Genomic DNA, 26,059 nt, shown 5'->3' with positions numbered 1-26,059 from the left:
GAAGGAAAACTCACCTAAGAACAAAGCCAAAACACACACAATAGTCAAAAAGGCAAACCTCCCATAGAGCAAAATTAGAATTTTTACATAATTTACATAGAGAGTTTTTATACAATTTACATAGTTGCCAAGGCAGAGCCTTCTGTCCAAAAGGATTTCATTATTAACACTGAGCAATGACTGCTATCTACTTCCTATTCTTTCTCTTTCCAAAGATGCTTTCACTATTATTATCCTATTCCTATTACCAACGTACAGTGGGTTGCACAAAAGAGAGAGATGTTGTTCATCGTTTTACTGATTACTGGACTGAATAAGAGTAAAAGCATTATGTAGATACTCTTCACTTTGAGCTATATGTAACTGGATAGGACTTTGGATTGATTCTCTTAAAGAAGGAAGAGAATTATGTGTTGGAAGACAGGTTTGTACAAATGTTGGGTGGCCAGAAGGTTCACTAAGTACTCAAAAACTAGAGTTTAAATTGGAGACATAAACTTGAAAAGTCACTAGCATAAGACACAAGACTAGATAAAATTACCTAAGTGAGATTAGCTACATGATGCAAAAGTTCCAGGACTAAGCACTGAGATACTATATAATACAAAATATATAGTAAGGGAGGTAGGAGGAAGCAAGATGACCAAGAAAAAGCAGCTAGTATTGTAGAAAGAGGAGGGTGTTATTACATAAGCAAAAGGAGTAGCATTTTTAAGGAGTCAAGGATTGGTCAAAACAGTCAAATGCTACTGAAAAGATTAAGAAATGGACACACTTATATACTATATTCAAAAAGATTTCCATTAATCTTTGAAAAATAAAGTACAGAAATATAAAAGGACACTTACTAAGAAATTCTTTTAAAATACTGGGGTGAGGAAGGTCTCTATTAGTCACAAAATTACTTCATTTTACTACATAAATATTAAAATTTTTCTCCATTGTGAAATGAAAACAGAGAATATGTATAACAGCACTCGAGGATTAATACCCATAAGTATAAATACAACCAACATATCACTATGGAAAAGACAACACTAAAAGAATAATAAGGATAAAAGGAAATTTTCACAGGAAATCCAAATGAAAAATAAGTATGAAAATGTATTCATTGTCGATAGTAATCAGGAAAATGAAAACAAAAACACTATTTTCTGTTTAACAGATTTTAAAAATTAAGAAGACTGATTATATCTAGTAACATTCTCATACCCTGTTGATGGAAGTAAAACTTGTATTTATCAAATTTAACATGTGTAAAACTTCTAACAGCAATTCATCCCAAAGAAATGCTTTTGTACTAAAAAATAATTCTAAAGGGATGTTCACTTCAGCATTTTATCTGTAATAGTAATGTATTGAAAACAATTTAAATATCTACTAACATAAAAGATTAAATAAATTATGATCATTAAGTAAATGAGAACAATGATGCAAATCCTAATGTACTCTCTTAGACACATATACCCCAACATACACATTCATACACTCACTCTCACCAAGAAAGAAATTAGAACATTTGATATACAGCTGGCTATTAACAACATTTACTCTCAGAAAGAGTAGGATAAAAACCCTTAGGTATTAAAAAGCATTTTTTTTTTTACCGGTTGAATGCATTCATTAATTTTTATAGTTAAATAATATAAAGTCATTATCTGAAGATGTATCTCTTCAATTGATATAGTTTAAGAATACTTATCAATGAAAGTTTTAAAAGACAAAATTTCTAAGTGACAGTTCTGCTCTGTGATAAATAATCTGATTAGTATGCACCAAGGAAAAAGAATGAAAAGATGATTTAAAATAATAATGATTAATTTTGGAAAGCAAGATATAGGTAATTTTTGTATTCTTCTTTAGCTCTTTTTGATTTTTTGTAAAATTTTCTGCAAATATGTATAATGTTTAATTAATGTTTAATTATATAAACATTACATATAATTTAAAAGATATTTAACAGTGCACCCTACACTGTACTATAACTCAATTTCTCATATTCTAACAATATCTCATAATTTAATGCAACTACTTGAAGCAATTGCAAGAATACTAATTCATATAGCTACCTCTTTTCTTACTACAAAATTTTCTCAGGGTAAAATCAGAATGTATGATTCTTTGTGTACTTTAGTTGTCAAGGAAACTCTGGAAAAATATCACATAGAGAACTCATCTTAAAAAAAACAGAACGTAATACCAAAAATTAGTGAGTATTCCAAGAGAAAAACAGAAGATTGCACCACTGTGGTAGTTTCATGTATCTAAGTTCAAAAGTTTTACTAACTACAACATGTATAAAATTATTTAACTCAACACATACAGCTATGATTTTAAATACAGCTAACTTTTTCATATTCACTAAGAGAAAATGGTTGAGATTATTATATACTTAAAACAGCCACACATAAGAGATACTCAATGAACATTTGTCAAATTAAAGAACCAACTTCTATAGCACATCTCACACCATAAGAACTAAACTAGAGGCTTTGCAACAGGACTATTTTTGTTATTAATTTCATATTAAAATTAAGAGGGAAATGTGTCATAGAGAAGGAAAGAGACAATAATGGAGTCAAAGACTAAACTGGAAATAGACCTGGTTTAACACAAACAGGAACACTTAGTTTTCTTGTCAGTTTCAGATTTAGGGTGACAAGAAAGAGGGCAAAGAATATAGAATTCCAAGTTACTATTTATTTCAATTCAAAATTGACAAAATCAATTTTTCCACATATGTGAAATATTTTTCAATCAAAGTTTCTTTAATTAAAAGACAATCCATGAGTAAAAGCCACACCAAGAATTATTTTGAGAATAGGTGTTAATTTCTTTTCTTTCTTTCTTTCATGTTTCTTTCTTAGGGAAAAGGGAGGGGAATAAAAAATTGAAAGATTAAATGAGCCCAAATGATAGCTTGGGAGGGGGATATGCCCTGCTAGAGATGCACAGGTACAGACTAATTTCATAAATTTCACATCTAATCTGTATTTTCAAATAATCTTAAGAGAAATGAGTTTACTTATTTTCAAAACTGAAATAACACTATTCAATACATCTTACATTTTTTTCTATGTTATGACTCAGTTTAAGTAACTGGTTAATTTGAATTGTAAGTAACGAGCATTAGGAATATAATTAACAATTATCTGTAATTTTCCTTGATCACGAATTCCATCCCTAACCCTCCAATCATTTTTAAACGATTCCTTCTCTAGAACTTCCCATTTTAGGCATTACTTTCATGCTATAGCAGGCAGAAGTACACATAATGTACTTTGTGCAGAAGAATCATAGTATTATTAAAATAAGAATTATGATTTTGGTTATCTACAATACCTTACTTATTTTGTTCAACATTATGCTGAACTTTTACAAAAAAAGCATGCTGTGTTTCAGATCACTTACCCAAAAGCACATTTTTAACCCATGGCTTATAAAAACCTATTTCAATCTATTCTCACAGTCTTCTTGTCCATTCCTATCAGCAAAATTCACTACGATATATCTGCACACTTTGGGACAGATTTCACCATATATCAAAATTGTTTATAAAGACACTAAATACTATTGGCTATTATTTAATATAAATAATATAAATAACATGGCTCCAAAAGGAATTCCTAAAGTACTGTGATTATTACATTTTTTTCTACCTGACCTCATCCAGAGGTCATTTCTATCTCTAGTCTCATTCAGAAGTAAACTTAAAAAATCGACTTTTAGAGGATCAGGTAATGTTTATAAGTATTGTAGGATGACAAAAGACAACCTAAGTTATGCTTTCAATAATAAGGTCTATATTAATTTTGAGTTTCATAACATTCTTGGGGAAAATAAAACCAACATGTCCCTTTTCAATAACTAAAACCCCAAATTATAAATGATGATAAAATAATGCCTTTCTTGCTTCACAGTACCACCTCTCCTCATCACTGGGTAAGAATAGTTTCTAAAGACAAAAAAGAAAAAAGTTAAGAAGCACCAACTAAGGAAGGGTATTCTCCTTCTGGGTAGCAAGTGGATAGGCATAACTCTAGGTAAGGTTCCAGGGACTAGCAGGATATTCATATTTACCCACCACCTTCAATTACTTATTTTTCCAAAAGGTGAAAATTGAAGGAAGTTAGTCAGATTTGGCATAGGTTATGTAACCATGGATGCTGGGCCCCCTATTGGTCCTAACAAATATGTTAAGTAATGCCAGCAGGCACTACTTTACATACCATTCATTAAGAAGTGAAAATTCTTTTTCAGCTATGGTTAAGTATGGAAAAATTATAAGGAAGCTCATTACATCCATATTTTCTAACCCACCGAATTACCTTATAAAAATGCAGAATATACTGCCTCAAAGTACTGCCTAAAAATCAACCTACTAGTCAACTGAAAGGTAGAACTGGATAGGTTTCTACATTCTAGCAAATAGTCCAGTGAATTTCTGGGAGTCAAAATGTGCTAATCTGATGACTATTCAGCAATGACAACTTTCACAATACTAACTCCTAATACAACTTAGGTTGGTGAGGTTAATGATGACTAAATTATAATCCAGTCAAAACATCTGACAGTGGTCCACCATAAATAGCTACAACCAAGTTCTATTACCTTAACACTTGAAGTCCCAAATATTTCCAGACTATGTGGCTACAGAAGAAATATTTATGAATTATTTTTACTTCAGAGATCTGACTTCATGAAAACCTAGAGAGGTAAGATACTAAGACTTATATAACACACATGGTACAGTGTGATGATATAAAGATAGGAGATATAAAGATGTTTAAGACAAGGTTTCTGTCTTAATGATCTGACAGTCCATGGCAGACTAGATGGACACTGCTTCATCAATTAAAAGGCAAAATATGAGCATTTAAGACAAGACAGAGTAGGCATAAGGCTATTTTAACAAGAAGGAACAGATAAGTCTTGGACCTCCTACTTCACAACACAAATAGGCCTTCTTCACTACCACATTACCATAGTTACAAGCAGTTTCCCAGTTCTAAACAATCCAAGTAAATGCCTACCTGGTGCCCCTGCTACCACTGCAGTGAGAATTTTTCAGGAGGGACAGAGGAAGCAGTTACAGACCTCTTTAAGTACAACGTCTAATGAAAGTTTTGCACACATACTATGGGGGGTAGGGGGTAAAGAAAAAACAAACTTAGAAGCACTTTCAATAAAATCTTGTGTTTAATTTCAGGATATTCATAGCCTATCTAGACCCCAAATTAACAACTCCTATTTAAAAGGAAAATTTTTGTAGCTTAATAAAAGCAGATAACCTTGCAAAGCAAAAATCTTGAGAGGTAAGGAAAGACAACAGATTGTCTCTAAGAGGGTAGTTTTCACCATAAAGTTTCATTTTGTTAACAATTGTTAATTCTAGATGGTGGGAATGTGGGTATATGTATCGGTACTTTCTGTATTTTTTTTTTCAATGTGTTTTTTAGAACAAGAAAAGAAAAGAAAAGCCTGGATGGCCAACTTGTTTTCAATGGTTGCTCTACTCAAAAAGTATCTTCTCCTATACCATCTGAATTTGTTTTAACATCTGAAATGCCAACATCAGAGATGCTGCACCCAACATCATACAGCATAACAAAGCATGAAAATGAGTGAGTGAATCAACAGGGTCCAACTCAAACAGATTAGGCCCTACCTGCAGCAGATTAGGCCCTACTTTAGCACTTATTAGCATGCGACCCTGATGAAGTTGCCTAAAATCCTTCTAAGCCAGTATCTCTGCCATTAAAATGAATATCCCATCAAGATTTATGTACTTCCGAAACATAACACACTTTATTCAGGATTTACTTTCACTCTCATACCTCCCTAAGTCTGTATTTAATCACTGACACATTTTAAAATCAATGTGTCTCAAAACAGTTTTGCTCACCGAGTACAGCAAAATGCCTAGCATACAGTAGGCACTCCAAATATTTATTGAATAATTAACAAATACGACACCTCCTTCATGGGGATATGATGAAAGTAAAATGAGAATACATGAAAATACTTATTTTTCATAACAAAGCCACAAGGTAGAATCTACTATTATCACCATTTACAAATGTAGAAAGTGAGATGGAGAGGTTTAGTAAGTCGCCCAAGATCACAAAGCTAGTGAGTGATGGATTAAGGATTTGAATCCAAGTTCCAGTTGATACTGTTATGTGGGACCTGACACACGAGTAGGCACCAAATGAGTAATAGTTCTTATTTCGCTTTTAAAATATAACAATACATCCAGGAGGCTTAGGGTACTCATCAGATATTCAACAATCAGTGTCTATTAGTTTAACTGGCATTCCCTCTAAAACCTTCAGAAGATCACCATCACTAGGAAGAAGTAATTAAGTAACCAAAAGATGTTGAAATCCAAACTTTAGCTATTCAGCAACACTGGACCTAGGAAAGAAAAAACTGTTCCTTCTCTTGATCTCCTAAATGAATTCTGGGTCCTCCCTAAGTACTAGTTATTCACTGAAAATAAATTTTTTTTTCATCAAGTACAGTACTGAAGCAGAATAAGAGACAAGATAATTATGACATAACTATTGCTTCAAAGATTTTAACATCTACTTTACAAATAATTGACTAATTAATTAAGATATGAAACTGGGAAACAAGTAAGCTTCTCTGGGCTAATATGAGATTCTACCATTACAACAGAGGAACTCAGATGCCATTTTTCCACTAAAAAGCACACTAACAAATTAAGATTTTGAAATAAACTTGAGGGAACACAATCTACTTCTGAAAACTTTTTCTTTCCCCTCATTCTCAACTCTACCTCCTTCATGTCTTTAAGCAGATTTTCCCTGGCCTTGCAAATCCTGTCAAAAGTAAATGAATAATTCAGTACTAATTTCTTTACTGGCTCACCCCAGGAGCCAATAAATTTCACTAGGTTTGTCTCTTAAATTTAAAGCTTCAAGTTACCTACCAAAAATAGATGGAATTCTGATCAATTCCTATTGTATTTACATTTTATGCTCCTTTAACAAATATGTTACTTTTGAGTAATAGCAAGTTTTTCCTCCTATGAATTCTGCTTTAGCAACACTGATGCCCTTCAATTACATTTAAAAATGCACTGAATAGAATGTAACATTATTTCTGAAATGAAGCATCAATTCCTGCAATTTCAACATTTTTTTCTTATAATATTTGAGTAAGCAATTTGTTAATGTAGTCCACTAATTTGAAAAGAAGCGCATCAAGGTTTTTATGTTAGGGAATATATTTCTGTCTGTATTGGTCAGTCACCCACTGAAAGACAAGAAAAATACGTATTTTACAATTACTGATCAAAGGTTTCTGTCATATTGTGGTGCCCTTGGTCTTATACTTTTGTTTCTAGGTATATCTGAAGTTACTCAAATTACCTAACACATGATTATCTTATTCTGAAACACTGAAAAGAAAATACAATTCTTAACCTACTTTAATATTTAATAAGAATTAGATTCTTGTTCAACAAACAGAGCTCTTATTTAAAATGAATCTCCTTTCCTTCCAACTCCTCTTTCAGCAGATACAGAGAATATCCAGCTAGCATTTCTTCATAGCAAATGCATGTATTTTTGTTAAATTATCCTCTACCTTTACATGTCAAATACCTCAAACCTATAACATTTCATATTCCTTTTTAACCTTGTAGTGATTTTTACTGGAAGAATAAACTCAAGGATCACATTATCCACATTTTTCATTGCACAGCCAATAAGCGAATGAATGAGAAAAAGGACTTATATACAATGAGTATTAGCCACAAGATTTTCTCGCTGTAGAAAGCTAAAATTCTGCTGACATGTCAATAAAATGGTAATGAAATGAAAAACACTGCAAAACTCAACCATTTAGTTTATAATGTACAGTGACGGTGAGGTTTACTAATTATTTTGGTCAAGGATGGAGGCAGGTGCAGAGATACAGTACTTTCTGTCTGCTTATCCGTCATGATGTACCTACCTATAGAGGTTAAGTTTTAATGGTTGTGCTTTCTCACACTTATTTCTCCTGACTCACCTTCATAACGAATGACAAACCCACTGTTTATACAAGTGTGCACAATATAGAATAAAGCATATTGAAAACAAAGAAACATTCCCCTAGTTGATCAAAGTCAACTATACCATTCCTGCACTCCAAGGAAAACAAACCTGACACACAAAATTATGCCTACCAACTAAAGGCTATTCTACGTGATTTAAGAAATTACTAGAAGTTTTGCTTATTTGACCAAATTCCAATGGATAAAACTGCCTAGGTATGTGAAGTTTATAGCATAACACTCCAGTAATACATTCAATGTGATATTGAGGGCAATTTTTAGCCTATGTTTTGAAAGAGGTCAGGAGCAGGATACAAGGAAATAAATTTTATGAAAAGTGTACTGGTCTGAACCATTAGAAAACTTTGATACCTACTTTTGCTACTAATAATACACCACAACCAGTCTCTTTTCTAAGCCTTGTTTTCCTCATTTTTAAAATAAAAGGGCTGGACTACAGTATCTCTAAAATGTTTCTACTATCTGTGAAGAATCATACAACTAAGCAATTCTAAGGAGATAGATTTTATTGGGAATAAAGATCCTGTCATATCCTTCTCTTCATTGTTCCAAATGCAATCTGAGCAACACACTATTCTGAAACACCCAACTAGGACAATACAAAATCTATCAATGCAAGCCTATCCTTACAATTCAATAGGCCAATGGAACAGCAGGTAGTGTCCATCTTTTTGGCATATATACTTCAACTATTACATCTCATTACTTCAACTATTACGTAACTTCATCCAGTCTGAGATTAAAAAGAATCTAGTCTTCTACCAATGGAGTCTCAAATTCTTTAAAAGATATTTCTTTGTTTGAACAGAACACAAGATTTAATAATTCAATTTTCAAAAACCAGCCATGTACCAAGATAAGCTCTTATGTTTGTGGATGAGAACAAATGACAAGTGGTACTTCTGGATAATTCAGTTGTTCTCTCTTGTAAGTAAATTTATAATCAGCCTTTAAAGCTGCTTTCCTGATACTGCCTTAAGTTACAACTTCTTTCTCCAGATTAAGGTTTCCTAGTTTCCATAGCAGAGAGGGGATAAGAGCTATAACTAATAAGGCTAGCTCTTAGTTTGTTATTAGTATGACACCTTCCACCAAGCTTTTGGGTTATGGCCTTTGAATAAGGCCCTGCAACGCCGCCTGTCTGTGGACCCAGGAAAAATTATAAACAGTTATTACGAAACCAGATCACTAGAACAAACCAAGAGGCCTTCCTATTCCAACTCACAATCAAACCCAGGTCCAAAGCCGATTCTTTAGCTGCTCCGTATTATCTCAAAAACAGGACCTAACTTAACTCCTCCTTACTAAGGAACCATTTTAAGATGTGTATGTACGCACATGTAAGGTTCAAATATATTTTCAGTCACTGAAATAGTTATCTACAAATGTATACGGATGTAAGATCAGTTCATCCAAAAATCCCTGAGAGATGGAGGAAGTGAAGGTTACTTCAGCAACCACAATAGTTATGAAAAAAACCTGCGGCAGAACAGTATGGAAAAGTACAGCTTCTCACGTGTCCCTCACAGACACAAATACTTAGCTCTGAAGCCATTACAACCTTAACTCCCTGCAAAACTGCTCCCCTCCACCGCACAACCGGGAGAAATTAACCAGCCTCCTAGTAGTTCCCCAAGAGGCTCATCTACCTATTAACTTACCCCTCCCGCTTTGGTCCCGCGCCCGCCCCAGGAATAACATAGCCTTGCTGACCCCAGGCGGACCCCGCCGGTGTGCAAATAGGTAATCTAACCAGTTCCCTCCATCCTTAACCATGTGAACCATCCCAAGGCAACATGCTGCTCACCAACCCGACTCTGCGGTCCTCCCATCCCATCCCCACGTGTCAGCTACCCTCCCCCACAGCCCCACACCTCACGGGTTAGGCCGGGAAAGAAAGAGGACAGTGGAAAGCCTGGCCCCTAAGAGGGCGCGACCTGCAGGAATGAGTCCCACCGCAAGCCCCTTCCCACCTTCCCACCCTTTACAGACCCCTCCGCCCGCCTTCCTCTGAAACCAGGCCCTTGCCTCAGAAACCTCCTCCTCCTCGTCGTCGTCGTCCTCCTCTTCCTCGCTGTTGTTGCTGCTCGTGCCGCCGCCGCCGCCACTGTTGTCGCTGTCGCTGCTGCTTTCGCTGCTGCTGGGGGGTCGGCAAGTCCGGTTACGCTTGGCCTTGTGGTGTTGCTGCTGCGGCGGCTTCTTCTTCAGGAGCAGGTCGCAGACGCGCACCATCCCACGAGGAGACGAGGCCGAGCGAGCCCCGCTGCCGTCGCCGACCTCCGCCGCCGCCGCCGCCGCGGGGGGGCCCGCAATAGCCGCCACCGCCGGGGGGCTCCCTTCTCCCTCAGCTGCCGCCGCCACAGCCGCCACCGGAACCGTGGCCTTCTCCATCCCCAGGGAAGGAGGGAGGGCGCGGACGGGGGAGGGGCGTGGGGATTCCGCGCTACCGCGACTTCGGCCGCACCGGGGCCGCACAGCGCTCGGTGCCGCCTCCGCCGCCACCGCCTCGGTCACCTCTACTGCCGCCGCCGCCGCCGCCGCTCCGCCAGCTCTCACTTCGTCTCGCGATACTAAGGGCGGGGAGCCTGACGGTAGGAGGAAGAGGGAGGGAGCGTGAGGGAGCAAGGTCGAGGGTGGGGGAGGCGCAGAGGGAGACCCGGGTGTCGGGAGACCCAGCGGAGAGGAGACCGTGAGGAGACGTGGGGGGTGTGCCTGGGGCGGATTCCGATGAGGGGACGGCGGGGACAGAAGGGCCGCGGTGACTGCCGTGGCGCCCGCGAGCACCGGGATTTCTTCTTTTCTTGCTATTTGCCCCACACACAGCCCTTCAGAACGCTCTTCTTCCTTCCTCGCTTGTAACTAGAACGCAGTCGCAGGCGGAAGTGCAGGTGACGCCATCAGCCGTCGCCCGAGCGGTGGCGCGCGGGTGGCCAAAAGACGAAAATAAGATTTCTAGGGCTGGATTCCGGGCCTCCGCGGGAGGGCATGCTGGAGAGGAGCGGCCCCGGGTCGGGTGGGAAGCTGGGGCGGAAACGCGGCCCAGTCGCTGTTAGCTGGACGCCGGGGCCGCAGATCCCGGAGGTGGGGCCTCATTGTCGAGTGAAGTACGTAGTGTTCCCTCCTGGCCTTATTTTCCGCCGCCAAATCGTGAGTTAGAGTTTGGAATCATGAGAGATGGCGTCGTATGAGGGAAAGAGCCTCTTTTGGCTTCTTTGAGTTTTGAGGGAAAGACTTCCCGAGTCTACCTGTGCAATATGAATGAGTTTGATTAGGTGATGTCTTAGATAACAACTCTAGTTTCCAAAGGGAACGCAGGAGAAGGAAGCAGCATCTGTGCCAGACTTTGCGGACAATACACTGAATGACCCTGATCTAGTTCTTCCACCTCTCACCAATTTACCTTTTGTCTGTGAAGTGAACATCATAAGTAATCATCCTTGTCTATCCAGCCTTAGAATGAATAATTTGATGGGGGTGAGTTCATTTGTAGGTATCTGAAGAACTTTTAGGACTTTTGAAATAATAGTGTAGTTTTGTTAATTAAGAATTATCCCTTCCTGGTCCAATAGTACAGTGGCGTAAGGAAAATGAAGCAAACATCAAAGACAGATGTACTGGCACAAGATAAAAAGTAGGCCTCAGCTGATATACTTGCCATTTTAAAACTGCTAAGTTTAGCTGAATGTGCCTGAATTTTTTTTTAGCATTTTAGTTTCTTTTTAGCATTGGCATACCATATGAAATGTGGGCAGTTGCCAATACTCTGCAGAGTACTATGGCAGAATTGGTAATGACTGAATCAGTTCATTCAAGCAAAATTTCATCATGAGCCTACTGTGTGCATAGTTAATGAAATCAGTCTGCTTCCAAGGACTTTTAAGGTTTAATAAGTATGTAAGATAAAAGTATGCTCACAAAGTACTAATCATCTGCCCGTTCCTCTCCTAGTTGTTACTGAGCTCCTGTGCCAAACAGTACACTACATTGTGTATCTTACAACTGCATATTTAGGTTCTATAACTTCAGCTGGATTCTTCCCTCCTACTTTGTATATCCATCAACATTCTTCCTTCCTATCAATAGAATACTTTTTGCGGTCTTTAAATCCCAGCTCATTTCATTACATGCTTTTACTTCAAATGTCACAAGAGGTAGATGTTATTAGGCACAAAGTTCAATTTTCCAAATGCTAGAAACTTAGATGCTTCCAAATTTTTCCTTTTCTCTGGTATCAGAGGAATAAGACACTCCCTGCATCTTATAAGATGAATTATCCACCTGTACTCTAGTCCCAGTCCCCTCTTTCTCATTCATTTATTATCTTTTGTCTTCAATCCTCCACATTTCTGGTTCCACTCTTTCCTTATTTACAACAAGGCTATAAAGAGTTCTACATTTGATGTCTCTTTTTGTTATCTGAATTTCATTAACCGTCTACAGTCTAACTTATGTACCTGTCACACTACCAAAAATTCTTTAAAAGTAATCCCATTATTTAGAAGAAAATGAGTTCTTAGTCTTTTATAGAGTGGTGAAATGATTATATTGTTAGGGCTAGTTTTATAAGGTCAAACCTCTTAGAATGGAAAGTCCCTGCAGTCACTTTCTATTATTTTTAATCTAACTTTTTTTTTTTTTCCTTTTAGAACTGGTGGCAAAGACTTCACTAGGCATTCATGAAACTTTTGATTTCTGGATATATAGCTAGACCAAATTTCCCAATTTCCTTTGCACTTAGTTGTAGCCATGTGATTGACTTTTAACCAATAAAATGTGAATGGAAATGGTGTGCTCATTTTCAGGTATAATGAAGTTCTCCCATCCTCCCTTACTCTTTTTCCATCAGTTTGAAGCTGGCAAGTATGGTGACCTTGAAAACTGTATGTTGGAGATGCCAGAGCCAGAAAAGAGGAGCACAAGTGACTAAATCACTACTTGAAAAAGAGCCACCTCCAAATTAGAAACACTCCTTGTTGGATTTTTTATAAGAGAGGATATTGAAATTTGAGTATTTATATGTAATAGGAGCTAGAACAACCGTAACTAATCCAGAAATTGGTACCAGAAGAGGGGTACAGCTAAGACAGTAACCTAAATAATGTTGTATTGGCACAGTGATGATGCAGCAGATGTTGGAGAAACTGATGTAGGAGGCTGGAAGAAGGATATCCATGTTCTGCAGTGGCAAAATAATTGGGAAAACTTGCCCATAAGAATTGAAAACTGTATCACCTATCAATTAATACTGTAGCTTCAGAAAAAATAGTTCAAAAGAATAAAATTAGTGTATATTGAATTTTACTTTCAGTGAAGTTTTACTAAAGAAATAAGCTCAGGAAATAACTGCAGTAAATGAAAGTACATAGGAATATTTGGAAGGATTGGAAAAGCCGACTCTCTAGACCTTGAACAGTAAAAAGTGAAACTGGAAGAGCCCTTGAGTAGAGTTCCCTTAAGATTGAGCCCTGAAACAAAGATCAGATCAAGGCTTTGACCTTCCCACCCAAGGTCTTTATTTCAGATGGCCTCCAAGTGGCTGGATGAAGTTCTGGAGAATTCGACACAGAGGCAAAGAAGTGAAGAAGTAAACCTAGTTTTGAGAACTATGCAAGAAAGAACTTTGGATGCAGTTACTGGAAGCAAATAAGACTAAATTTTTAAAGGAATTTTATTGCTAATTAGATCATGAACCTGGTTTAAATATTGTCTAAGTGTTAAAACAATGAGGCAACTGTTCAACCCCAAACTTGCATAAATAGGAAGTAGGCTATAAATGCTTTACATCTCTCTAATACTCACATAGGATTTGGCTCAGAGGCTGGTATCAGGGTTTACAGAACACAGGGCAAGAAAGTTCCTCCTAAAGACTAGATTGGGGGTCTCATCAAAACTTCCTCCATTCTTGGGATAATACGGATCAGAAAATGCCTGCACAGTGTTTCATCATTATGTATCCATATTGCCTAGCATCTCACATTTTTCTTTTTTCCTTATGAGTGCATATTATAATTACCTGTCCCTGATCTAACACTATACATTAGGTTTGCTGGGACATGGGAAAATATTAGAGATAGCCTGCCCTTTTAGTTCATAGGTTGCATCTAGATCTAATGATGAGGAATGCACATTACTTAAAAACCTAGACCTGAAGCCTGACCTAATGACTGGATAGAGCTCTAGGTTTTCTCCTTTGGGGCACTATGTGTTCTATGTGTGGGAAGAGAGTTAAAATAGATATTTACTGATCAGAGTAGTGGACTCTTTTTCTGAGCACATGGATTGTATTTCCCACCTCCCTTGCTGTTAGGCTTCTCAGTTAGATGTACTAAAATTCTAACTAGTGGAATGTGAGAAGAAGTAATATGTTCCTGTTGCAGCTCTGCTCCATAAAAACATCACATAAAATGTCCTCCAAGATACCCCATTCCCCATCAACTTGAGGCAGATGTTTTTAAAGATGTATTGGAAGCCATGCATTAAAGATGGGGAAGTCACAAGGTAGAATGTCTCTGGTTTCTGAATCTTCACTTGGAGGATAGCTCCCTATTAGGAAAACTTGTGTTGGAATTCATATGCATTCTTTTGTGCTAAACAAGTGAGATTTGAGAGTTTATCCCAACTAATAATAGATGTCCCCTTCTTTCCCTAGGTACAACCATCCATTACCCAGTCCTAATTCTCATACCACAGGCATAGGCCCATGAATCAGGCCAGCCAAACTACCTTTATTTTACAGTCATAATGATTGGTTCAGGAATGGGCAGGCTAACAAGGTGAAGCCAGTCAGAGAGAGTCTCACCATTGGCTGGCACTATTGAGAAAGAGGCACCTCACTCTGGAATTGAGTAAAAAAAAAACCACCCATGGTCTTTGGTCACCATGTAGAGTGAACCTGCCTGAGAATGAAATCATTACAAAAAATGGAAGCAGTCTCTGGTATTGCAGGAGGGGGAAAGAGACCATGATTTAAAACATTTCCTGGCTGTCTCTGCAGGGTTGAAAACCCAAGGGCAAGGTGTAGGTACTACCAGGAAGACTTTGGAGTCAAAAACATGGAGCTTGTGGCTTGTGCCATGTTTCCCACCTGGAAGTTTGCCCAACACAGGCAACGACAATCAAGTAGACATGGCAGCATAATGTGTTTAAGCAGGGAGGATCAAACAGAATCAGTAACCACTCCCATGCCTGCATTTTCCTTGACTATGGTGAACTGAAAAGGAGATAATAGAATTCTTTAAGAGGTAGCTTCACAGAGCCCAATTCCTTTCCACAGGCCTGCTTCAGTATAGGGTAATGAAAGCTCATGGCAGAGGCTGTGTGGTGTGAATACTTGGGTTGGATAGATGATCCATTTGAGATGACACGTCAGTTCTTGGGTAAGGGCAGAGGTAAAACAATTTCACTTTGGGAATAAATTGCAAGTTTTATCAACAATTGACCTTTCAACAACAAATTTAGACAGCCAGCAGGCCAGATGTGCCATGTCCCTCTGCCTGATGCATAATGGTGAAGAATTTATCTCCAGCAACTGGCTAAAATACTCAAGAATGAGAACAGCCTAATAATAACTTAAGCTAAATTCCCTAAACTTGAGTTTAAAGTTGATGTGAAATTCAAAATGGACTGTTAAACTGGAAGAGAATAAGAAATCTCAAAAACAGCAAGATTTAGGTGTTCATTCCTGACAAGTATATTAAGTAGAATGGCTATCAACAAATGACACACCCTGAAACATAAAACTAGTGAGTCTAGGTGGGATGCACAGTAAGGATTCATTAGCCCTGGCTAGGAGGTTTGGCAATACTTACTATGTTGTAGCTGGCAATTATCTTGTTGAATTTGAGGTCTTAAATAATTAATATAGTTCTTTATCAAGACTGAAATTTTATAAGACTTGATAGAAAAATGTCAAGATTTTGGAATGGGTCCATTAGTGAGGTCTTACAAGAAAAGGATGCATTCAGTTCAAGCTAGCTACCTGAATGCATTAGAGAATATATGTCTAAGACATCCCTTTCTGCATGTACTCAGTAATCCACATGGCTGAGGATCAAATAAACCTGCATCTTGCAGGTTTGGAAAACAAATATTCTCTGTTTTGAGCTAAAGTTAGTGCAAACAAAGGTAGGAGGTTGGACACACAGTAAAAGACATAATTGGAACCCTGGAAAAAGCCTATAATCACTGATCACCTTATGTTCATCACAAGCTAATTAGGGTGTTCTTAGCCTCCTTGTTAAGTACGTACCACTATCAAATAAAATTAATCTTTATTATGCTGTACCATGAAGAACTACATCCGCATCTGACAGAAAGAAATGCACACTGTCCAGAACTCTTGGTTTTAAGCAAGATGCAATAATTGGATGAGATATTAGCATGTCTCCCATTGGGGAAGAGGTTCTATTCATTTGCAATTAAAATAGTCCTGACTAATATATTCCCATTCTTAGAGAATCTTACAGAACAAGGATTCAGGGCAGTAGTTATAGTTGCCCCACTACCACCATCATGGAGCATTCCCTCAATTGCCTTCCTCAGAGAAACTATGTTTAACATTATTAAAGAAGATAGTGACTTATCAATACTTCCTAATTTCTGGAGGCATTAATTGTTGCAGTTTCCAAGGAGTTTCCAATAAAAGAATTCCCCTCTTCTTGCCTAGATTTTGAGCAATCTGAGAAATAAAGCAAAGGCTAGATTTAGCAACCATAAATTTAACATTGCTTAGTGTGAAGATCAAGTAGACCTGCCAACTGATTTCCAGAATTAGGCAGATTTATACCTTCAATTCCTAGCAAGGTTTGACAGCACTGAGAATCAAATGAGAATTTGGCTTCTGTGGACAATGTTATTCTTGGAGATTGGAAATCAAAGCTATATCAGACAGTCTCCTCAACTTAAGCCTTCATGTAAGTCAATCTCCCCAGATGTAGTGAAAGGCCTGGAACTAGTTGAGGACCTTTCACAGGAAGTAAACACCAGAAGCAAGCATGGTGCTTTCTCCATCCACTTCCTTTAGTTTCTATGATAACCTAGTTGCTTTAGCACTCTAATCAATCCTATTTAGTATTCCTTATAGGCCTGTCTTCCTCTATCTTACTCTCAAATGTTAGAAGTTCCCCATGATTCAAGCCATTGCCCTATTTCTATTTTATAATACTCTCCATAAGGAATCTCATTTTGGTTGACAATTTTCAATACCATGTTTAAGGCTAATAAATTTATTACTCTTACCTCCAACCCATATAGATCCAGGGTTACCAATGAAATTAACCTTGTTTAAGATAATTTGCCTTAACCTTTCCAACCTAAAACAGATCCAAGATTACCAAATCCTGTTCATTCTGTGTCCTTGTATTTAATTACTTTTTTTTTCTTCATAGCCACTGACTTAATTTGGCTAACATCTTTCACCCCACTTTTGCAAGTCTATTAGGCTCTTTTCTCTGATCCATTTTATCCTCCATATTACCAACTGAGTGACTTCTTTACCTTGTAAAAAACAATTTATTTTTTAATACAAAAACAAAACATGTTCATTGTAGAACATTAAGAAAATAGAGAAAAACACACAGAGGAACAAATAATTCTACCAGCTAGAGATAACCACTGATGACATTTCAGTACAAACATTTTCACTGTTTTCTATGTGTGATGCTTTTTCACATGCTCTTTATCTTTTTTGCTTACTGTATATAAACATTTTCATGGTATTAAATGTCCTCTAATATCACATATTAAATATATAATGGATATATAATTTTTAAGACAAGCATTGCAGACTGGCAGCCTATATCCAAAAGTACATGGACATGCTATATTTTGTCATCACAACATTTCAAAGTTGAATTTTGAATGCCTTTACACATATAAGTTCTCTTCAATTGCCCACAATTTCCACAAGTTCTTATTTTATGACTAGTGTTATTCCCTCAGTTTTATCACTACATTTAAAAAATTTTGTTGTTGCTATTGTTTTGTGCAGACTATCTTTTTATGTTGACATTTGAGTTGAAAAGGAGCAATTTATCCAATCTAAGAATGGATTTTCATTCATTAACCTAGTATTTTTTGGTGCCTACCTACACTATGTACCAGGCAGAAGGTTAGGCAAGAAAATGGTGAGCACCATAAGCATAGTGCCTTATATCTCCAAATATATAGTCTATTGGGAGAGACATCCAAATGAAATAACTGCTGCAAGAGAAACCTGACCCATGGTGTTTTGTTTTGGAGGTAGGGCCTTCTTGAGGAAGTAGTGTTTGAGTTGAGATCTATTGTAAGAAGTACTTAGGCAAAAAAAAAAAATAGAGAATACTCCTGGCCACAGGAGTATATGTACAAAAGTCTTGAAAAGGGACGTATCAAATTGTGTCTAAAGAGCTGAAATACAAAATGTGAATGCAGAAATGTTTGTGAGATAAGGCTGGAGAAGTTGGCAGAAGCTAGGTTATTCAGGGTCTTGTGAACCATGCAAGCTGAAATACACAATGTGAATGCAGAAATGTTTGTGAGATAAGGCTGGAGAAGTTGGCAGAAGCTAGGTTATTCAGGGTCTTGTGAACCATGCAAAGGATTACACGACAGGTACTAAGATGAAATCTGCCTCCCTCTCATTGCTATCCATTCAACCACCCTAATCTTCTCTTTTTTTTCAGTCCTTCTTCGTATGATTTTGACATCTCCTTCACCCTCTGATAACTCTTTCTTAGACCTTACAATTTTCTTAGCTAGAAGCAGAGCCAAGTAAGCAACAGTTAAATTGAGTTGCTACATAATTCCAAATCAGTTAAATGTTATTGGGTAATGAATATGTATCTTGTGTTAAATTTTCTTTTGTTGAAAATGTATCCCATCTCTTAAGAGTTTATTTAGGATAAAATTAAAATCAGTGTTGCTTTTTTGTTTGTACTCCAAGGTTAGGTAAAGTGGGAAATGAAGGAATGGAAAAACTTAGGGATTCCTGGACAGCAAGAGAAAGCCAGTCTGAGATTTAAAATATGCCAAAGATAATCTACCACTAAATAATGTGCACTAACTTGGTTATTTAACAAATAAGGTACCCACATTTAAGTTTTGTATTCCATTTTATGTTTGTTAGCTTGACAATTTGTGTCCTTGTTTATTTGAAAAACATAAAGAAGGTATTGCGTAGAGCAACTCCTACATAGAGATTTGTGAGTTCCTGATTTTTTACTTTCAAATTGAATGTAAAAGGAATATTTTCAGAGTTGAGATTCAGAGCCAGAAACTATATTAATAACTTGTAGCAATATTAAAAGTTAGAACAATTTCTGGCTTTTATCTTTCCTAGAACAAACTGAGTCCATTAGAAAGTTGGGGAATGGTCTGGTAATACCAGAAAGAATCCAGGGATTCCCAAGGAATTCATGCATTCATTTATGGATTATTCCACCAATATTTACTACATATATTCTGTGTGATATACACTATTTAGGGCACTATGTATAGGTCATACAAAAGTGCATAGTTTATTAATGCATTTTGTGCAGGAAATAGTATAATAGAGCTTTAACATACAAGGGATTCTCCTAGTGAACTTACTGAATCCTCAAATATGCAAATATTTTCTATCACATAACCCAGAAAGTAGAGTAAATTATAACTAACTTTTGATATTTTCAGACACAATAATGAGTTTAAAAAACAGAGTTTTTAGTCTAGCATTTAAGGAGCTTACAAATTACCACTCTAGTCTAACAACAAGTAAAAATCTAAACAAACTGAAAACTCAACAACTCCTCTTAAATCTGTCATAGAAGTGAAGTTACAGGGCAAACTACTGTCCCCAAAATTGGAGAGACAACTTGGACACAGAGAATTACAACTTACTGGAGCAGAAACCTTTATTGGAACCATTGCTGGGGTATGAAAACCTAAACTGTAATAGAGAAATTGCTGGAGGTTTATCGTGGACAAAGCTGACAGTTAAAAACTCCAGGGGGAGTCTAGGATTCAATCTCACCCACTGCTGAGGCAACACTCTTCTTAACATCCTACTGACATCTTCCAAAACATGAGGTTTTCTACTCTGGCTGTTGGGAACATGTACTATCCTTCTCCATGTGTGAGCTATGACTACTATTTCTTCTAATCCTTTCGGGTGGTTCATTCTTCCAGCTTCGGGTATTTTCCTCATGTGATGTAGTGATCAGTATCCAGCTGAAAATTCAAAAGGCAGTCTTTGCAGACCTCTGGAGTTCTGCGTGCAGTTTTCTCCTCTAATACTGTGCCTGCCACATCTAGCCTTCTTAGCTTCTCTAGACCTATCCCAACTATTTTTCCTCAAATCAGGGTTATTTCTCCCTGCATTGTAGCCTGGAAACCTTCTCCAGGCAGTAAGCTGGGGCTATGGTATAGCTTACTTCATTTGTTCCCATCTTACAGGGAACAGATGTCCTTCATTGCCTGATATCCAATATCTTGAAAGCCATCATTGTATAAATTCTGTCCAGTTATTTTAGGCAGATGGGTAAATCTAATCCCAGTTACTCATCCTGACCAGAAGCAAAAGTCCATAGTGACTTTTTAAAAAGCACAAATCTTTTCATTCTTCTCCTCATAAAACCTGTCAACAACTTCTTACTGTTCTTAGGATAAAGTCCATAATCCTTACCAAGGTCTTCAAAATCTGGCTGTTTCTAGCTCATCCTTTGCCATTCTCCCCTTATTCTTTCTGTTCCAGCCACACAAGCCTTCTTTCAACTGCCCAAACTCAGCAGACACTTCTGCCTCTCCTCCACCAGCCTTTACCCCATATTTCATACCCTGCCTTTCACCTAGCTAACTCATGCCTATAATTCAGTTTGCCTTGAGTCTTTTTTTTTTTTTAGGGAAACTGTTCTTGGCCTCCCTTAAGACTTATGTTTCTTATGGTGATCCCCATAGACTTAGAGATTAACATTAATATTAAGGAGATACTCCGTAAAACATCAGGCTATTACGTTAAAATAGTCTCTGAGGGTCTTTCTTTCCAATTGTAAATTTACATGATTTCATATAATGTACATTCTTTAAAAGCAAATAGATCATTTTGATAACTATCTCACTTATTAAGACTATTGTATTTATTAAGTTTGATTATACAAGTATTAAATGGGATCTGGCAACATTTAACTTCTCAGGAAGGCTTTTTTGAATGAAGCTAAACATTGCCATACCCATTGCACCTAACCTACAATTTGTTATTATTTGCTAAATATATTGATTAGGTACTCAGTATTAAAAGCACCAGAGAGGTAATATAAAATCAACCCCATTTCTCAAGAGAGTTAGGATTTATTTAGTGAGACAAGGCCTACATACAGGAAACAACAAGGAACTGGCCAATTATTGATAACATAATAACTAAGTGCATTTTAATTTGTATATTCTGTAAGTCCTGTCCTTGCTACTCTGAAAGTGAGATGGTTCAGGACAGTTTGGATTGAGACATCAGCCATTTAAATTTAAGCTAAGTAGGTACTGCAGAGGCAATATCAGGAAGTTAGTTAATTATCTGCAGTAGCTAGAAGCAAAAGGAGCCAAAAAATAATTACAAAGCTTCGTCCAAGGTAAATAGCTAGAGAGCAGTTGGTGAAATGGAATATGTGGTCAGATGCAAGGAATGAAAGGTGGGCCAAAAGCCAGAAGACAAATCAAAGGTCATCAGTTTTGTCAACACAAGAATACAGTGGGGGAAAGGAGTAAGATGACAATGAAACTAGAGGGTTTAGCATTCTAGATGGGAGAAAAGCTGGCTCACCTGAAGGTCCCTGTCAGTCACCAGAGAAACTTACTTGTTACTGAAGCTTAATTATTGGGTGTGGGTTCCCCTGCTGAGTATGTGAATGGGCCTGAATTAAAGAAAACTGGTTAATTTTTCCTTCTGACCACTACTCAAATACCCAGGCTTGCCCTCTCGAAGAAGGGAAGATATTCCCAGGACATGCCCTAGAAAGTATCACTTCTCTTTGGTAGATGGTTCTATTCTACCTGTGTGTCTTAAGTGAGTCATTTATGTCCATGGCACCAAGCATTTGCCTGCTCTGATCTGTCCACTATAATTGTTCTTTACATGACTACTTGTTCCTGATCTGCAGTCATTCATTCCATAGTTCATCTGCCCTCTGACTGTGGCTGCATGCCCAACTTACAGTTCTGCCTCTGTCCTTTGAACTAGACTTTGGTATTTGGTCTCCTCTTTCTGATTCTTGGCTTGTTCTCAAAAGAGTGTTCAAATGATCATTGCAACTTCAAATGACTTCTCTTTCATTTTTCAGTATGGACTCAACCCCTGTTTCTGTAGGGAGCATAGCCCCCCTTTTGGGTCATGGAGCCCTGCCTCAACCAAAACCACTGAACCTACATGAGTGCTTTTCATCAATAGTTCTTCTCTACTAAGTAATGTTTCCACCTGATGAAGTATCAGGGCTAGCTGCAGTAATGGCAAAGTCCAGATAATTTCCTGCTGTGTATTTTGGCTCCTTTTCTCTGGCAGACAGGATAAGTTGCAAAGGCAGTGTGTTCAGAGTGGAGTTCTAAGGAGCACAGGGGTTAGTGAAAATGAATTTGTAATGCAGGGATAGTAAACCTGGAAGTAGAGACCCTCCAAAGTGATTTACCTACATTGAGTGAATTCCAAGGATCATTTAAACAGGATCATGGGGCATACCCAGAAGTAGTGTAAGCTTCATAACATTCCACTACTTCCTCCACCCTGCTTCCCTTATTTTTATGCATATTACACTAGGGGTGAGAGATCATAACAGATATCTTCTTATAATTCTATTAGTTTTTACCCCCAAGTGCCTTCATTATATTAGAGCCATTAATCCAGTCTTATGTCCTTCTAATTTTTTTTCACTTTGTATTTCCCCATACATGTACTGTATCATTGATGTACAGTATGACAATCTAGAGATACACATAATAGTTTTAGTGAAACAGATGAGAACAGACTAACAGGAAAAAACTTGCCTTTGCATAGTTGGGGAAAGGCTCTCTTTGCTGCCTTGAGCAGTATGTATCTAAATCTATACATCCCTGTTTTTAGAATTTGGGAATATGAAGTTTTAAAGATACACAGTCATACCTTTCACTGCAGAATGTTTCAATGTGATCAGAACCCAGCATCATATTTCTTATTAGGAACAGTAGAGAGCCTTGCATCTTGAAAGTGAAAACAGCAGTCATTTATAAATAATATAAGAAATAGTCTATGTTTTCATTTATATGCTACAAAAAGTTAAATGACTATAATTGTAACTTTCATTCTCTGTCTTACACCTTCTCTTCTTCCCTCCTTTCCTCCACTTTTCTATCTGTAGAGTTTGATTGCTCCTGTAAGTAATAGAATTTACCATACTTTAAAGAATATTACCCTTAACATATTTCAGTATGTGTAATTATAAGTTTTAGGATTCCCTTAGACTACTGAGATACAAATCCAAATGCAAAAGAAAGTGACTGAAGATATAATATAATATACAGTATACTGTGCTATAATAAATATGATATGGTATGTATTCAGAAAAAGAAGGAAAGGAATATCCATTCTAAATAAATCATTTTAAGGGATCATATGGAGAGCACTTCAAAAAAGACAGGCAGTAACTCTCTGGAACAACTGAAATTGAAACCTGTGCTTTTTCAATGGTGAGAAACAGGCCATGCATATTAAAATATAATGAAAAAGGAAACAGACAGGGGTTTTGAATATGAGCCTAAATCAAAATTCACAACGGAAGAAGTTTTGATTTTTAACATTGATTTGCAACTAAGCTGCTTTTCTCAGGGGTGATTCTATGTAGTATGTGGGGGAATGCAAGGTTGCAGGGATTTTTTTCTTATTATCAGGGGTGGCTGTAAATTTCCTAAGCAATAATGGAGAGGAAAACTGGCTATATATATACAATCATTTATATTAACACATAACAAGCCAGGTATTTTGAAATAATGAGGAAATGAGTGAAGAAGATTTTATTAAAAAAAAAAGATTAAAATATATTAAGTGACTTGAACACAATTTGAAGAGATTTATAAAATAAAGAATGTATCTGGATATTTTAAATTAAAATATTAAATTGGGATAGTATTAGCTTCTATATTGACAGAAATAATATCTCTATCATATAAAGAGCTCATACAAAGTGATAAGCTAAGTACCAACTTCTCAAAAAAATGAAAGAATGTAATTTGATTTATTTAACAATAAAAAATTAATGACACATAGAAAAGTGATCACCTTCAGTAGTAATTGAAAATGCAATCTGAAATAGCAACATATTATAATCTTATTAACACTAAAAATTTCAGAGAAATCAAAATGACTAATGATGAGATTATTTTGAAATTGTTATATTTTGCTGGTATCAGTATAAGTTTCTCAAACCATTTTGTGATAATCTTAGGCAGTAAATACAAAAAGTTATAAAATGTCTTCTCCCTTTAATTATCTAATACTCACTGGAGTTTATTCTTGTGAAAAATTCCAAAGAAGAAAAAAAGTAACATATGTTATGATTTTTCATAGGATAGAGAAGGAAAAAGTGCAAATGATCAATGATAGAGAACTGCTTTAATTATGGTACAGGAACTCAGTGGAATACTATGCTGCCATTTGTAAGGGATATTTGGGGTATACATGGGACAATAGTGAGGTATTTCTCAATAGCTGAGATTTAAGAAAAAGATATAAATTTTTTCAGATAGGAGGCAGTAAAATCAAGGGATAATGGATAGAACAGAAGGATAGCTCCCAGGCCAAAAGTATTTATATAACTGTAGCCAAAATGAACTTACTGGCATATTAAATGAAAGAATGTGTCAACTGAGAAAAAGTTATTCAGCAATGATAACTATAAAAAATGGAGAAGTCTCGAAGACAAAACAGGTGTGCTCATGCAGAACTCATTATAACCTTGTTTTATTGCTTAGATGTGCTTAAAGCTATTGTGGGACAGGCATTCAAGTTTTATTAGGGAGTCTGTAGTCCATCCTAATCAGGCAACCTCCCATCATTAGACATCCCATAGAGCTTGCCTGGAGAAAGAGAATGTGATAGGTCAAAATGAATACAAGGAGTTAGGCTTGTACTACTTATACTTCTTCTCATTGTAAATTTAAAAATTGCTGTTTTAGCTTCATCATATGTCAATATCTGAGGTTTGTTAGAATGAATTGCTATCCCTATATTCAATCAATTCTGGGTACAACATGTCCCAGTCTGTGAAATGAGGGGACAGTAAGGAATTTACCAAGGTAAGTGACACCTTGTGGACATGACTAGTCAGTATGGCTTTCCACAGGTGCCACTCCATCTCATTTTATAAAATATGTATCTACACAGTAAGAGGACTATTATGAATCCACATAGCAAATAGAAAATCAGTTTTGAAATAATTTTAAGAGAAAAAAGTGAAGCATAATAATTTATCTATCACAAAAGCAACAATTTAAAATATGCATGAATGTAGATGCAATAATAAGGAAACAAGAAAAAAACAAATGACTGTTAGAAGGGCATGTAAAAATGTTTCTTTTTCTTTACTGCTATTTTGTTTACTTTATAAAAGTCAGGAGAAAAATGAAGTTCTGCATTATATGATATTAAAGTTTATAATAATATTTAACAATATAAATGATAACATACTTAATAATTAAATGATAAGATATATATTAAGCAATATTAACTTAAGGGACATTTTCATTTCTAATTGACCCATGACTCTGCTAAGGACAATACATGATAATAAAATTCAAATTCAAAATGAATGTGCAATAGCCACATAACTATATACCTCAGACCAAAAAGAATATTTTCTGGACTTGTGCCTTTCTGAAAGCAAATTGAGCATTAAGAGTTATCTTCTAAACATATTAAAGACTTTGAATAATCTCTGGAAAAATACTCTGTAATAAATATATAAATAGAATGGCTGGCCATATATGCTTGTAATTTCTTTTTTA

General features: G+C 36.6%; 1 protein-coding gene across 5 annotated transcripts in view; it reads right to left on the bottom strand.

Moving 5' to 3' along the window:
- Positions 1-10,967, bottom strand: part of ANKRD17 (ankyrin repeat domain 17) — a 166,506-nt gene extending 155,539 nt beyond the window's left edge. For 3 of the 5 annotated variants that reach the window (XM_017680368.3, XM_073237477.1, XM_017680369.3), the window contains exon 1: positions 10,115-10,966. In XM_017680368.3, coding sequence (XP_017535857.2) covers positions 10,115-10,477 — 363 coding nt within the window. In that variant the 5' untranslated portion in view covers positions 10,478-10,966. Of the gene's footprint in view, positions 1-10,114 lie in introns of all 5 variants that reach the window. The other 2 variants (XM_037003206.2, XM_017680371.3) reach the window with 2 other exon arrangements.
- Between the last annotated feature and the right edge of the window lie 15,092 nt (positions 10,968-26,059).

This window comes from Manis javanica, chromosome 5 (assembly GCF_040802235.1).
Source record: "Manis javanica isolate MJ-LG chromosome 5, MJ_LKY, whole genome shotgun sequence".
In the NCBI taxonomy this organism is placed as follows: domain Eukaryota; kingdom Metazoa; phylum Chordata; class Mammalia; order Pholidota; family Manidae; genus Manis; species Manis javanica.
The sequence above is the reverse complement of the archived record's forward strand: the minus strand, read 5'-3'. Positions and strand labels throughout refer to the sequence as shown.